Consider the following 13598-nt stretch of genomic DNA (forward strand, 5'->3'; position numbering starts at 1 on the left):
GAGAGAGAGAGAGAAGGAAGAAGAAGAAGAAGAAGAAGAAGAAGAAGAAGAAGAAGAAGAAGAAGAAGAAGAAGAAGAAGAAGAAGAAGAAGAAGGAAGAAGGAGGAGGAGGAAGAGGAGGAAGAGAAGGAGGAGGAAGAGGAGGAGGAGGAGGAAGAGGAGGAGGAGGAAGGACAGGTACTTTTAAATACCCTGCCTGTAAGTTGGGTGTTAACAACCCATGCCTGTAGTGTGACAGAGGCAAGGCTGACAGGAGTAACACTGCCTTACATTTTCTTATATAGAGTTCCATATAAGATAGAGTAAAGAGAGGCAGCTCTGTTGAAAACGAGGCATCAAGGGCTTTGAAAATCCTAGTGTTTGCCTTTGGTGACCTCAGTTTTCATCTCATCTCTATTCTCTCAGTGACTGACTTGATCAGTTCCAAGCTTTTCCAAGGGAGCCCTGCATCTGTTTATTTTTATGTCCCTGGGGTCAGGCCGAGGACCTGGCCCTGAAATGATGATGGCACCTCCAACACTAGGAGAAGGGAAGTGGTGGATGGCATGTTTGTGGTCCGAGAAAAGACCCGGTGTCCTTGTCCTAGTACCTCCCCAGGTCATGGTCAGGGTGGGATTCTCACAGCCATCTTGTGTATTGCTCAGGTTGTCTGGATCACAGCCACCCTGCCTTACTTTGTCCTGTTTGTGCTCCTGGTCCATGGTGTCACACTGCCTGGTGCCTCCAATGGCATCAATGCCTACTTGCACATTGACTTCTACCGCCTCAAGGAGGCCACGGTGAGTGCCCAGGGTTCACCTACCTACCCAATGGCCAGGTGGAAGGAGGCCTCCCAGGGTTGGGAGGTGATGAGTGTAGTAACATAGCATTAAGAGGGGTTTATTTAAATATGTGTCTTTCTTAGTTGAGTGTCTAGCTTACCACTGTGCTGTAGATCAAGGCCCAATAAGCAATCTCTTTCCTGTGTAACTCTTAGAAAGATGATAGACCACAGACCATGGATCATCTTGAAACTTTTGAAGCAGAGCAGGTTTCCATGGGTTATGCACCTATTTAGCTTCTCCTCATTCAGTCAGCTATGCAGGCGCTGAGTCCTTAGTGCAGTTTCAGTGAATGAATCTGCCATTATAGTAGAAGGTTGGGGAAATCCAGAATAATAGCAAGTAGAGACATGGCAAACACTATCCCACTCAAGTGCCTTAGGTGTACTGATGTAATTATAATATTATTATAATATGTACAATATACACATATTTAATATATAAATATATAATGGATCTCTAAGCGTGTATATTGGAGAGGTGAGATTGATTAGGGCCAAACCATGACATAGAGATTGGAGAAGAGGTTAGAGCTTTAGTGCACCAGCCATCTACTTTTGTCACCAGGGAGGGTGGATAGAAAAGTAAACTCCATTGTGTCCTAAGGCTCTCATTGGTTGTCACCATCTGCATGGGGAAGTCCTGAAGAAATCATTATCTTTTTTTTTTTTTTTTTTTAGATTTATTTATTTATTATATGTAAGTACACTGTAGCTGTCTTCAGACACTCCAGAAGAGGGTACCAGATCTCGTTACGGATGGTTGTGAGCCACCATGTGGTTGCTGGGATTTGAAATCTGGACCTTCGGAAGAGCAGTTGGGTGCTCTTACCCACTGAGCCATCTCACCAGCCCATCATTATCTTCTTAAGATTCATCTTCATAACTGCTGAGATGGCCAGAACCCTTTGTCTTTCCCTGTCAACATTTCTAGCTTAGATTTTCTAGTTTATTACATTTCTTCAAAATCTGGGGCATTAAATGGATCTGCTGGGCTCCACCAGGACATGATTAATCTGGTGTCTGACTCCAGGAGAATCTAGGGAGATCCCAGGTTGTTACCACATTTCCTAGTCTATAGTACTCTCTGGGCTGTTGTCCGGTCTGTAGGAAATAGAGATGGTGATGAGTTTTATTTATTGGTTCCAGGTATGGATTGATGCTGCAACCCAGATATTTTTTTCTCTGGGGGCTGGATTTGGAGTCTTGATTGCATTTGCCAGTTACAATAAATTTGACAACAACTGTTACAGGTAAGCACCCTTTTAGTGCTTTCTAGCACTAAAAGGAGTTGGCCCTTGTAGGAACAGAGAGGGTTTTATCTAGATGGGACTTTCCCCTGTGGACCATCCTGGTCATTCTGAGAACCTCGATGTGGTCTATGGGGTACAAGGAGCAGATTTCACTAGAAAACACTTCTTGGGAAAAATTGAGGTCAGCAGCTATAGGAGCCCATGGGGAATGATCACTGAGACAGAGGAGCATGGCATGGCTTCAAGAGATGATGAAGCTATTTGACTCTGTCCATCAGATACTCTGTCAGGAAGGGACAGAAAGAACAGGCTGGTGAGAGCTAGCTGTATCAGAAGTAAGACTTCAGGGCAGACAGGACACAGAAGAAACCTCCAGTTTGGATCAATGAAAACGTACTACTACCTCCTGCAGGCCTTGTGCTATGAGGACTTCAGAGCTGGGAGATTTGGGCCTCCCTTTCTCACTCCATTTAACAGTTAAGGCAGAATAACTATCTTTGATCCAAGAAAGAACAGGATGAATATTCAGCCAGGAAAGGTTTTAGGGAGGTCAGAAAATGGGGTGGTCATCATCCCTTTAGTAGACTGCCACCATTAAGAGTCTAGAAGTATACCTGAGGCAAGTCTGGGAGATTAGTTGAGATTACAGTAGACAGATGTAGAGCCGATGGCATAAGTTATGGTAAGGAACACTATGGACAAAACCAGAGAGGCAGTGTGTCTGTGGATCAATGAGCTGATTTATTTTGTTTGCTATGATGAGTATATGCTAAAAGTCACTAGAAATAAGGCAAGAGTGAAGGGTGGTTCATCATAGCAACACTCTGAAATGAGCATACAAGGAGCTGGGAGACAGAGGAAGCCAGAGTTTACTTATGGGAGGAGTAACTCTGATCCCCAAGAGTTGACTGCATGCTTTTGGTTAGCTCTTTGCTATGCACTGTACCAGCAGGTACTTACCCAGTGATGGCAAGGCTTCGGGGTCCATGTGACAGGAGGACAATGGAAAGGAGAGATTACCTTTGAGGCTGGATCAGACTGAATGTTCCATAGATGGCGAGTGGTTGGTGGGCAGAGTAGGGATGGAGTCATGTGGACTGTCATTAGCAGCCTCTCTCTCTACCAGGGATGCTCTGTTGACCAGCACCATCAACTGTGTTACCAGTTTTATTTCTGGATTTGCCATTTTCTCCATCCTTGGTTATATGGCCCATGAACATAAGGTCAATATTGAGGATGTTGCCACTGAAGGTAGGTGGCCAAACCACTTTGCTTCCAGCTAAATGAAGAAAGACTGAGCTGGCTTCATAATGCCTCTGTAGTTGGAGAGGTCTGGCTATGGAGGTTTCTGGACCCCATCTGTTAGACTTTCCCTTGAGGCCATCATCCTGGCAATTTTAGCTATATTAAACCTCTGGAAATCCAGAGCATGAAGACTTGTTATCAGTTAGACTTCTGGTGTAGGTCATATCTGTTTATCTTACTATAGAGAAGTAGTAGAAATGTCTGGGTGTCCAAAGAGTCATGCTTAGAGGGACAGCCCTGATTTATCCTAAGAGCCCGCTTAACCCTCAGAGAGTAGGAACTCCTAAAAAAGAGGGTTAATCTTACTAGTATCTAATTAACTCTTTAAGGTCCTCAACCTTCTTCATATCACTATTTTGGGGAGCAAGCCTGAGCATGAATTTTAGTGGGGACAAATTATGTTCAATACGTACCAGCATACTTCCTTCCCCTTAGTTCTCACAAAGCTACAAGGCAGGGGTTAATAGATTCTCTTTAAAGATGAGGGATTGGGGATTTAAGCTAAATCTGGGCTAGTGAGAGGTGATTTTAGCATTTGGCCCCAGTCAGCCTGACTCTGGAACCTCTGTTCTTCTCTATGGCCTTCTGTGTTCTTAAGGCCATAAGGAAGATGAGACCCAGGGAAGGGCAGCCTTTAATGGATCCCGAGGATCATGAATTTCTGAGAACCAGAGTAGAATCCCACAAAGTGGAAGGCAGGTTGGCCACACATGACTTAGAGCTGTTCAGGCAACGTGCTGCTCTCTTTGCTGCTTGTTTGATACACAGATTGTGTTCATTTGCTTTGTATTACTCTTAACAAAATACCCAAGATAATTGATGTATGAAATAACAGGATTACTCACAATGTCTAATTAACGCTCTTGTTTTGGGGCCTATGGTGGGACCATGTGACAGAGCAATCTGTTCACCTAATGACCAAGGTGTAAAGCAGAGAGAGGGAGAAGGAACTTGGGTCCTAGGATCTCCCTAAAGGGTGCATCCTCAAAGAATGGAAGACTACATTGGGTTTCATCTCTTGAAGTTTGAACCAATACACAATTGCACCAGTTGGAGATCAAGTCTTTGACACAAGGCAGCTTGGGAAATAGAGATCCAGATAATAGCACACTGAATTGTGGCTCCATTACTCATTCCAAGATCCCAAGTCTGCACTGCCGCTGCCTACACATGCCTGACCAAATGTCCTGAGGCTAGGGTAGAGTTCCTTGCTCTGTTCAGCCTTTACCACTTGCCAGGCACTGATCAGGCCCTAATATTTCTTACAGGAGCTGGGCTTGTGTTTATCCTGTATCCAGAAGCCATCTCTACTCTGTCAGGATCCACGTTCTGGGCCGTCCTGTTCTTCTTGATGCTCCTGGCTCTGGGGCTAGATAGTTCAGTGAGTGAACCTTCTCAGAACACCTTTCTCCACCCCTGCAACCCACTCCAGCACTCAGCCTGTAGGGCTGCTGCTGTCTGGTGTCTGTTTCCAACGGCACTATTTTAATCCAAACAATGAAGTGAGTCTCCCTTCCAAATGATAGCCTAGATCAAAGCCAGAACCTACGGGAACTCCAAATTGTACTGGGCCTCTGACACGCCAGCCCAGCACTCTGCCTTTGCAGATGGGGAGCCGGACTTCAGAAAGGACATGGATAGAACATTCTGTGACCCAGCACTTTCCTATCCTTTAAATTTTATTACTGACAACCAACTCAAACATTTTGGACCCTGTTTTGCTACTAGATCCCTGTTTTTTTTTTATCATCATCATCATTATTATTACTATTATTACTATTTAGTCATGTGCAAAGTTAAATTCCTGACATCCTTTTATATCTGTTTCCACCCTTCATTCTTAAATGATGTAGGGAGGAGCTAGCCAATAGATCTTACTGTCTTTGCTTTTCATTTGGTGGCTCTGCCAGAGCGCTGTGTTGGAAAGGGGTCTGAGACTCATTCCAGAGCTCAGGATAGAGTACTGATGTTGACTAACAATGTCTTCCAAAGACAGGGGAGAGGAGCAAGGGACATGTGTGATTATTGTCTGTCCCAACAGCGGTTCGTAAGGAATAGACTCCAAGAGTCTGTATTTAAAGTAATCACTTTGCTTGGGGATACTTGCTTCCAAGGCAACAAGGAACCCTTGTCATCTACTGTGGGACAAAGTTCCCACTTTGAAGAAGTTCTTTGGTTGATGTTTCCAGAAAGTGTATCATTGGAGAACTATATCCCTTACTTTCTATTTTTCATCATTACCCACTCAGGCTGAGCTAGTCAGGGGTCAGGGACTTGTTGCTGAGTCAGGAAAGAGTTAGCTTTTCACCATCCTTTATAACTTGAGCTTGGTTGAGTTTGGGATAGAAAAAAGGGAAAAGATGCTTGGGAGGAAGGCAGGGTCTGTTATTTTCTGGAAATCCGTATGTAACTGAGGTTATACTGAACCACAAGAACCCCTTCATCCCCATCCCACCATCCTGGTTCTCTATAGATGGGAGGCATGGAAGCAGTCATCACTGGACTGGCTGATGACTTCCAGATCCTGAAGCGACACCGGAAACTCTTCACGTGTGTTGTCACCATCAGCACCTTCCTTCTGGCATTGTTTTGCATAACAAAGGTGAGGCTGGACATGAGATACTCATGGGGTTTCGAGGACTGTGTTTCAAAAATCCAGACATTCTCAGCCTTGGTACTGGGGTGGTACTTGGTACTTGGTACTTGGATGAGGCTGAGCACAACCGCTCTGTTAAACACTGTGTCGATAAGACAGCACATCCCGTTGCCTTCTGCTACTTCTGGGGCTGATGATCTTCAAGCATCATTATTTACCACTCATTGACTTAGAGCCAGCAGAAGTTCCCTGGAAGCTTATCACACTGTTTATCAAACAAAACACTTCCTGCTAGAAGCTCCTAGAGCCCTCCGCTAGAATACAGACACACTGAGCTATACCTTAGCCCTATTACGCATGTTTGTAAACATGGCCCTGAGCAGGTGGGAATAGGGATGGGTGGGATTTGGTAGATGTAGCTGGTGACTATTTATAGCCAAGGATGACTTAAGCCCTTTCTCTCTGTGCCCCAGGGAGGGATTTATGTCCTCACTCTGCTGGACTCCTTTGCAGCAGGCACCTCCATTCTGTTTGCGGTGCTTATGGAGGCTATTGGAGTTTCCTGGTTTTATGGTAAGTGAGTGTCACAAGTTCTGATCTCTAGGACTCCTGGAGTCTGTTTGATCTGGAGGGGAAAAGGGTTTTTTCATGCCCAGGACAGCCATCTGGATGGATCTCCAGAGGTGAGCAGCCTCTATTAAATATAGGTCCGAGTCTCTTGCAATCCTCAGCTCACTGGGCTGTGAGACCTGGGAGACACCCGGTACCCGCATCTGAAGTAGAATCAGTAGAGAGCTGCAGATCCCCAAACCAGATACCTTGAACAAACAAAACAGGATGCCCAGCTAAACTTGGACTTCAGGTGAAAAATGAACACATGGTTTTAGATCTATAGGACCCAAATATTGCATAGAATCTACTAATACTGATTTTTTTTTTCTATTATGTGTCTGAACTTAAAATTTAAATAGATATCCTGGATTTTACTTACTAAACTGTCAAATGTATTCTAACTGCTCATTTCCCCTTGGTTAATCTTATTCTTACTCTTTATGAAAGAGATCGCAGAGAGAGTGTCTAACGGTCTCTCTTAGATTATGATTGAGGGTGTCCATGTGCATAAACATATGGACAGACAAACTGTTTACGCAGAAAGCCTATGCTAGAAGAAAGAGCCAGGCTGGAATCCAGGCACCTGGCTACTCAGTCTGGCCCTCCCTTCTCTGAGCTCTGGCTTCTGTCTCGTAAGATAATCACAATGACACATGCAAGGTGACTCTGTCAGCTCCCTTGTTTGCCATCATCAGAGTGCCTGCCAGGCTTCCTGCATTCCAAGGTGTCAGTCTCCTGCCACCTGCCCTGCACTCTGACAGCTTCTCATGGAATGACTTCAGGGGGAGGCCCCAGTCCTGGATCTCTGGGCTCCCTGTGACACGCTTGCCCCATGTGCTCACAGGTGTGGACAGGTTCAGCAATGACATCCAGCAGATGATGGGGTTTAAGCCAGGCCTGTACTGGAGGCTGTGTTGGAAGTTCGTGAGCCCCGCCTTCCTCCTGGTGGGTAGGGTGTGGCTGGGGTGCCTGTCGGTAGGGTGGCTGAGTCCAGGTTGGGGGCAGGGTGTACGTACTTATTTCCTAAGGAAGGAGGTGCTGGGGTCTGGAAGCCCTGGTCATGCAGGCCTTAATGGGTGTGGAGGGTGTTCCATCTTAGTGGGAGTCCGGGCAGGTCCCCCAGGTGCTGTTGTGCTGGCCCCAGCCTCACTTGCTCCCTGCATCATTCTTCCCTCTCTGCCCCTCCCTTCCTGCAGTTTGTGGTGGTGGTCAGCATCATCAACTTCAAGCCGCTCACCTATGATGACTACACCTATCCTGCCTGGGCCAACTGGGTCGGGTGGGGCATCGCCCTCTCATCCATGATCCTGGTCCCTGCCTATGTCATCTACAAGTTCCTCAGCATACGTGGCTCCCTGTGGGAGGTGAGCTCTGGGTGGCTGTTGTTGCATGAGTGTGGACATGGCTGTCCTGTTGAGGTAAGACAGAGATAGAGGATACTTTGATTCAGCGTACCTGCCTCATTTGCTGAGAAGACCCACCCTGAGCCTCAGTGTCTACATCTGTAGCCTGAGAATAATACTGTGTAGCTTGGAAGAGAACACTTGGGTACTAAGTAAAGAACCTGGCCCCAGGAAGTGCTTTCTGCGTGCTTCCCGCCAGTGCCATGGCTGTCTCTGCTGTTCACATGAGAAGGCAAAGCTCCACCATGCCTGTCCCCTTTCAATGTGTGAGATGCCTTCAGATATCCCATTTCTCTTTGTATGAGCCCTGCAACCATTTTTCTAATCACCACAATATGATCAGCTTAAACCAGGGGTTTCTGAAATGATATACATATACATATACATATACTTATACTTATACATATACATATACATATACATATACATATACATATACATATACATATACATATACATATACATATACATCATACACACACAGCAGAGATACCTCTTATTCTGACTTAGTATATTATGACACTTATTTGGCTGCACAAACTATTGCTGGTGGCCTTTTCAAATATCCCTACTTTGTAAGGCAAAGACCTTGCCCCTAGGCTGCTTTCCCTGGTCTCCTGAGGCTCCCTCCCTTCTCCCTTCTCACAGAGAGTGGCCTACGGAATCACTCCGGAGAATGAGCACCACCTGGTGGCCCAGAGAGACGTGAGACAGTTCCAGGTAGATGCAGAGCTGAACTTGGGTTGTGTGGGACAGGATGTGGTGGGTTCTGGTTGGTTGTTCCCTGTTGGGTGCCCCCAAGAGAGGTCACAGGAAAGTCTGAATGGCAGTCACCTTCATTTTAGGGACGAAGGTGAAGGGGGCAGGAGATGAGACTGCTGTGAGTCCAGCCAGCCTCCTGCTGTTGCTGTTCTGTTTTTCTTGGCATCCTGAGATGCCAAGTGCTGGACTTTTCTTCTGCCTCTGAGTTGTCATGTTAGTGTCACCAAGCTAAGCTGAGCATGTTATACCTTGAAGGCATTAATAGCATGTCGCTGGCCCAAGCAGTGAGGGGGATATCTGTTGACCTCCTTCTTTTGGGGTAGTTTCTTTGCATCCAGCCTTAGCACCAATTAGGGAAGGTGTTCTGAGGTCTGGGTCAACAAGGTGGCTATTTGTTTTGTCTGCTCTTTGCTTCGTGTGGCCCCAACCAGCTGACCCCTTCCTCTAAGTCCCCACTGACTCTGTCCTCACTGTAGTGGCCTTGCCGTCCTTTTGCAGTTGCGGCACTGGCTGGCTATCTGAACCTGGCAATGTGGAGGAAGAGGAACCCATGTGCCAACGTCCAGGTCCAGGGCACCCTCTTTGCCCCCATTCGGATACCACCTTGGGATTCCTCTCCTGGAAGACACCTTCCCCGTCGCTCCCATTTTCTCATTTACTAATGATTCCGTGACGCTGGTTTTGTTCACCTCTGTTCATCTGGCCTGGAGGCAAGCGAGCATGGAGAACTGGTGAGCCTCAAGGAAGAGGCTGGAAGGAGGAAGTGGGACGTGAATTCTGGAACTCTGACTTGGGGGCAGGCTTACTGCGTTTGGAGCACACCTCAGCTGAGGTCCACAGCCCTGGCAGAAACTCCTCCCGGATTTGCTTGTACTTCAGATCATAAACAAAATCTTCAGTTCACCCAGGCTGAGAGGAGATTGGCTTCTGGTTAGATATCAAAAGCCCAAGCAAAGCCTGATAGGGTCTGTGTGGGGGGCCAAGGTGTGCAGGTTACCCCTCTCCATTTATCCTGTCACCGCTCTGGTATCTGAGCCTCTGTTTGGGCGTGGGGCTTTATTTGCACTGAAAATGCATCTGGTGGAATATTCTGAGGCTGGGGGGCAGGGCGTTAGGCAGAAACTCTCTTACTTAGCTATCTAGTTAATCAAAGGCTGGTTTTGGTATGTTCTAGAATATTACTCTAACTTCTGATGTTTGGAGAGTCCCCAAACCATGATTTTAGGGGAAGAATGAGGCTGCACCACCAGTGAGGGAGTCCCCAAAGTCAGATCCCTTAGAAAGGTGGTAACGCTAGACAAATTGTGCCTGCCAAGGCCACCTGCTAGTCTTGTTCTGTCAGACATATGGGTAGTTCCCAAGACCTTCCTAGGGATTGAGACAGGGTCCCTCTAAAGCCAGATATGTATGCCCATCACAGGGATTTCTGTCCTGGGAGGCCAGGTGGGTGTTGTAGGACAACTTGATAGGCTGCCATGGTTCTTTGTGGTCTTCCCCTGGGAACCTCAGCAGACAGGGGTCCTGAGCAGTGGAGTCCATTGGCTCTGAAAATGGCCCGTTTCCTTACTTACTTGACTTGGCACCTTGGAGGGCACGATGGGACTTACCACAGCCCAGCCCAGCCCAGCCTCTCAAGTCCAGGGAGGGTATTCTGACTGGAGGGGACAGGCAGATGGCTTCAGGAAGTTTCTACGTTTCACATGTGACACAGACTTGCAACTACTGCCCTCTGGTGGTTAGGTTTGGTTCACTGAGGGAAAGAATGGTTTGGTAAATTGATGGCGTCTCCTTGGGATTTATGTTTCTGGTTTGAGTCTCTTATGCTCTTTCTTGAAATCTAGAATCATAGGTTACCATTGTGATAGTAGGACTCCCTTCCTAGGTTGTGTGTGTGTGTGTGTGTGCGCGCGCGCACATGTCTATAAGTGCACGTTTGTGTGTGTCTGTGTATGTGTATATATGTTTGTATATATGTGTGTGTATGTCTGCGTGTGTCCTTGTGTATGTGTGTATGTCTGTGTGTGTTGGTGTGCACGTGTGCATGTGTGTGTGTGTGTGATTAGAGTTATATAGGAGGTACATGGAGAAACTAGGATGTTCCCATGTCCCATGGAGGCTGTAAAAAGAGGCCAGGTGAGGCCAGCTGGGGATGGGAAGATAGTTTACTCTGAGGACCGCCAAAATTTCCCCCCGAATCAGAGTCCTTGAGTTATTCCTTAGAGGAAATTTTGTCTTTCCATGTAAGAAGGCCATGTCAGCTCAAGGCATCCCGCATTGGCAAATGTCTTGGAGCCCTGGGGAAGAGAAAGCTCTTCCACCCCACTGCAAGGTAGGTGCAAGCCAGGACCCTGCTAGCAACAACCTCAACACCTTTCATGAGTAGTAATTCCTTTCTAGTTGTTACCTTTAAAATATTGGCGCATGCCTTTAATCCCAGCACTTGGGAGGCAGAGGCAGGCAGATTTCTGAGTTCGAGGCCAGCCTGGTCTACAGAGTGAGTTCCAGGACAGCCAGGGCTACACAGAGAAACCCTGTCTCGAAAAACCAAAACCAAATATATATTGTACTATTATTTAAACAATTCATGCTCACCCTCCCTGCCTCCAAGCTGCCCCATAGAAAGGAAGGCTGCTTCCTGTCTCCCCACTTCCCTGGTAAGAAGATGAGAAATCTTGCTTGCTCAAGGTCTCTGCTCCCTAGGGATCTGGGTGGAGCCTCCATCCTCATCTTGTCTTCATAGTCCAGAGCACCAGGGATCTCTCTGTTTACCCTACTGTGGGCTGACACCAAACAGAATGCACAGAGTACCACTTAAGGGGGAAGAATGTTTCTTAGCAGAACAAAGTGTTGGGAGGAGGGCAGAAGGATGTTACTCATCTCCCCCCACTGGCTCCCTGAGAGGCATTGTCCTCACCTTTGATGACAAGTCACCCTTTGAATAGTGGGGCCTGAGAAGCAAGCGTCCACCTGACTGTCTCGAGAGCACATGCTCAGAAAACCTGGGTGCCTTGGATCAGCACAGGGCCACCATTTTCTCGTTGCCATCTGAGTGGCCTCTTCGCCTGCAGACACTGTTCCCTCCCAGGGGTTGAAGTTGAAAATGTGGTGCTAGCCGAATGAGCCCCAGACTAAAGCAATGGTGCTGCTTCGTGGCAAAGTCGGCTCCTGAGACTGGGACAAAGTGCTTTGCGGCTCTATGCCCAGGTGCTCTAATGGGGGAGCGGGGAGACACCCAGAAAGCTCCTGGAGGGTCTCACGAAGGTGCTAGGAGGTCACCTGTACCCACCTTTCCACCCACGCTTGCCAGAGGGGGCTACTGTGCCATCATAAGTAATGCTTGCTTGCTTGCCTTCTGTGCTCTGATTTTTTTTTTTTTTTTTTAGTAGTATGGCTCACTCAGGGCCAGCATGCTCCCAAGTACCAAATGTGACACTCGACGCTTTTGATAGTTAATCTGATTTTTAGAGAATTGTTTTCTATGATATGTGAGACATTTGTTTAAGACTTTAGCCTCCGCCTGCCAGTCTCCATTCTAGAGTCAAGTGAGACAGGAGAGAAAGTGGATACTAACTCACTGCAGATACCCTACACAACAAAGGTCCCAAAACTGCCTTAATTCCTGCCCAGGTGGAAGCTAGTCCCCTGCTGCACAGTCATTCAGTCTAGATTTTCTAGATTTGGTAATGTAAGATTGACACGCTCTTACCAAAGAAATCATTTCTACCCCATTAAGCTCACTCACTCCATGTGTTTATTTCTTTTGAAAACTATGGTGAGGAAGTGATCAGAGTCGGTGTCTGGTGTAGTGGAAGCAGCACAGCATTTAGAGTTGATTAGCAGTGGCTCTGCAGCCAATTAGCTATATCTTGAGAGAGGAACTTTATATCTTTAGATTTTTGGGAGGGGGGCACATCTCTATAAAACAGAGATTTGATCATGTTATCAAAGGACACATCCTATTGAAAACATAAACCAGAATAAAGTACAATAACATCCTGTGCTAAAGTCACAGTGAAGAAAGCAGATCAGCTCAGAAGCTTTCAGAAGTGTCCCATAACTGACCATCTATTGGGCTTAGAAATAGAGGTTTCTGCCTGCAGAGCTTCGATATTCCTGTATGTCCAGGAGATCCTCTTTTTCAGAGTTTTCTTTTCATCTCACGCCAGAAAGCCTTGATGTTTGAGAAGAAGTCAAGCCCAGCCCAGTCGATTTGATGCTTGGGTAGCATTGAGAAGGCAGAGGGTATCGCTCTGCCCTGTGTTTGCCGGCCTGGGCACCCACAGCTCTGCCCACAGGCAGGGTGCCTGGCCCTGGTTGGTGAATGTGAAGTCGGGGGCACCTGTCCTTGCTCTACTGTCTCTTCCTCTGTGTAAATAGGATAGTTTCATTCGCATCTTCTCCGTGTCACGGACCTTCCAAGTATTGTGCGGATCTCTGCATCTGCTTTGGATTTATTTTGAAAGTTCTCTTCGTGGAAAAAAAAAACAAATAAATGTACAGTCTAATAAAAGATATTTCCTGTGCCGTGTATTGGGTTGTACAGTTTTGAGTGCTTGTTCCATGAATGTAAGAGCTGTGAGTTACACAAGGCAAGTGCCTCTGTCTCTGATGGGTCACTGACCGGCAAAGAACAGATTTTGATCACAGTAACCCACCTTTCACCCAAAGGGCCGCTTTGAGACCCCAAGGAAGAGATGGGAGACAGAGGAGATTGAGCATATGATGGTAACTCAAAGGTTGGCAGTCCTCTCCACTCTCCTCCTCACCCTTCCCCTCTCCTCTCCCCTCCCCTCTCCCCTCCTCTGCCCTCCCCTTCCTCTCCCCTCCTTCTCTTCTCCTTCCTTCCC

The 13598-nt window shown here is 46.9% G+C and overlaps 1 protein-coding gene across 2 annotated transcripts in view; it reads left to right on the top strand.

Annotated features, from left to right (window-relative positions):
- Slc6a2 (solute carrier family 6 member 2) overlaps window positions 1-13281 on the top strand; it is a 41682-nt gene extending 28401 nt beyond the window's left edge. The window contains exons 6-15 of one of the 2 annotated variants that reach the window (XM_021169812.1): window positions 645-779; window positions 1970-2073; window positions 3200-3324; window positions 4647-4759; window positions 5852-5980; window positions 6448-6547; window positions 7431-7531; window positions 7783-7950; window positions 8638-8709; window positions 9250-13281. In XM_021169812.1, the coding sequence (XP_021025471.1) occupies window positions 645-779; window positions 1970-2073; window positions 3200-3324; window positions 4647-4759; window positions 5852-5980; window positions 6448-6547; window positions 7431-7531; window positions 7783-7950; window positions 8638-8709; window positions 9250-9273 (1071 nt within the window). In that variant the 3' untranslated portion in view covers window positions 9274-13281. The remainder of the gene's footprint in view (window positions 1-644; window positions 780-1969; window positions 2074-3199; window positions 3325-4646; window positions 4760-5851; window positions 5981-6447; window positions 6548-7430; window positions 7532-7782; window positions 7951-8637; window positions 8710-9249) is intronic. The other variant, XM_021169811.2, reaches the window with a different exon arrangement.
- The last annotated feature ends 317 nt before the right edge of the window (window positions 13282-13598 follow it).

This window comes from Mus caroli, chromosome 8 (assembly GCF_900094665.2).
Source record: "Mus caroli chromosome 8, CAROLI_EIJ_v1.1, whole genome shotgun sequence".
Lineage (NCBI taxonomy): Eukaryota > Metazoa > Chordata > Mammalia > Rodentia > Muridae > Mus > Mus caroli.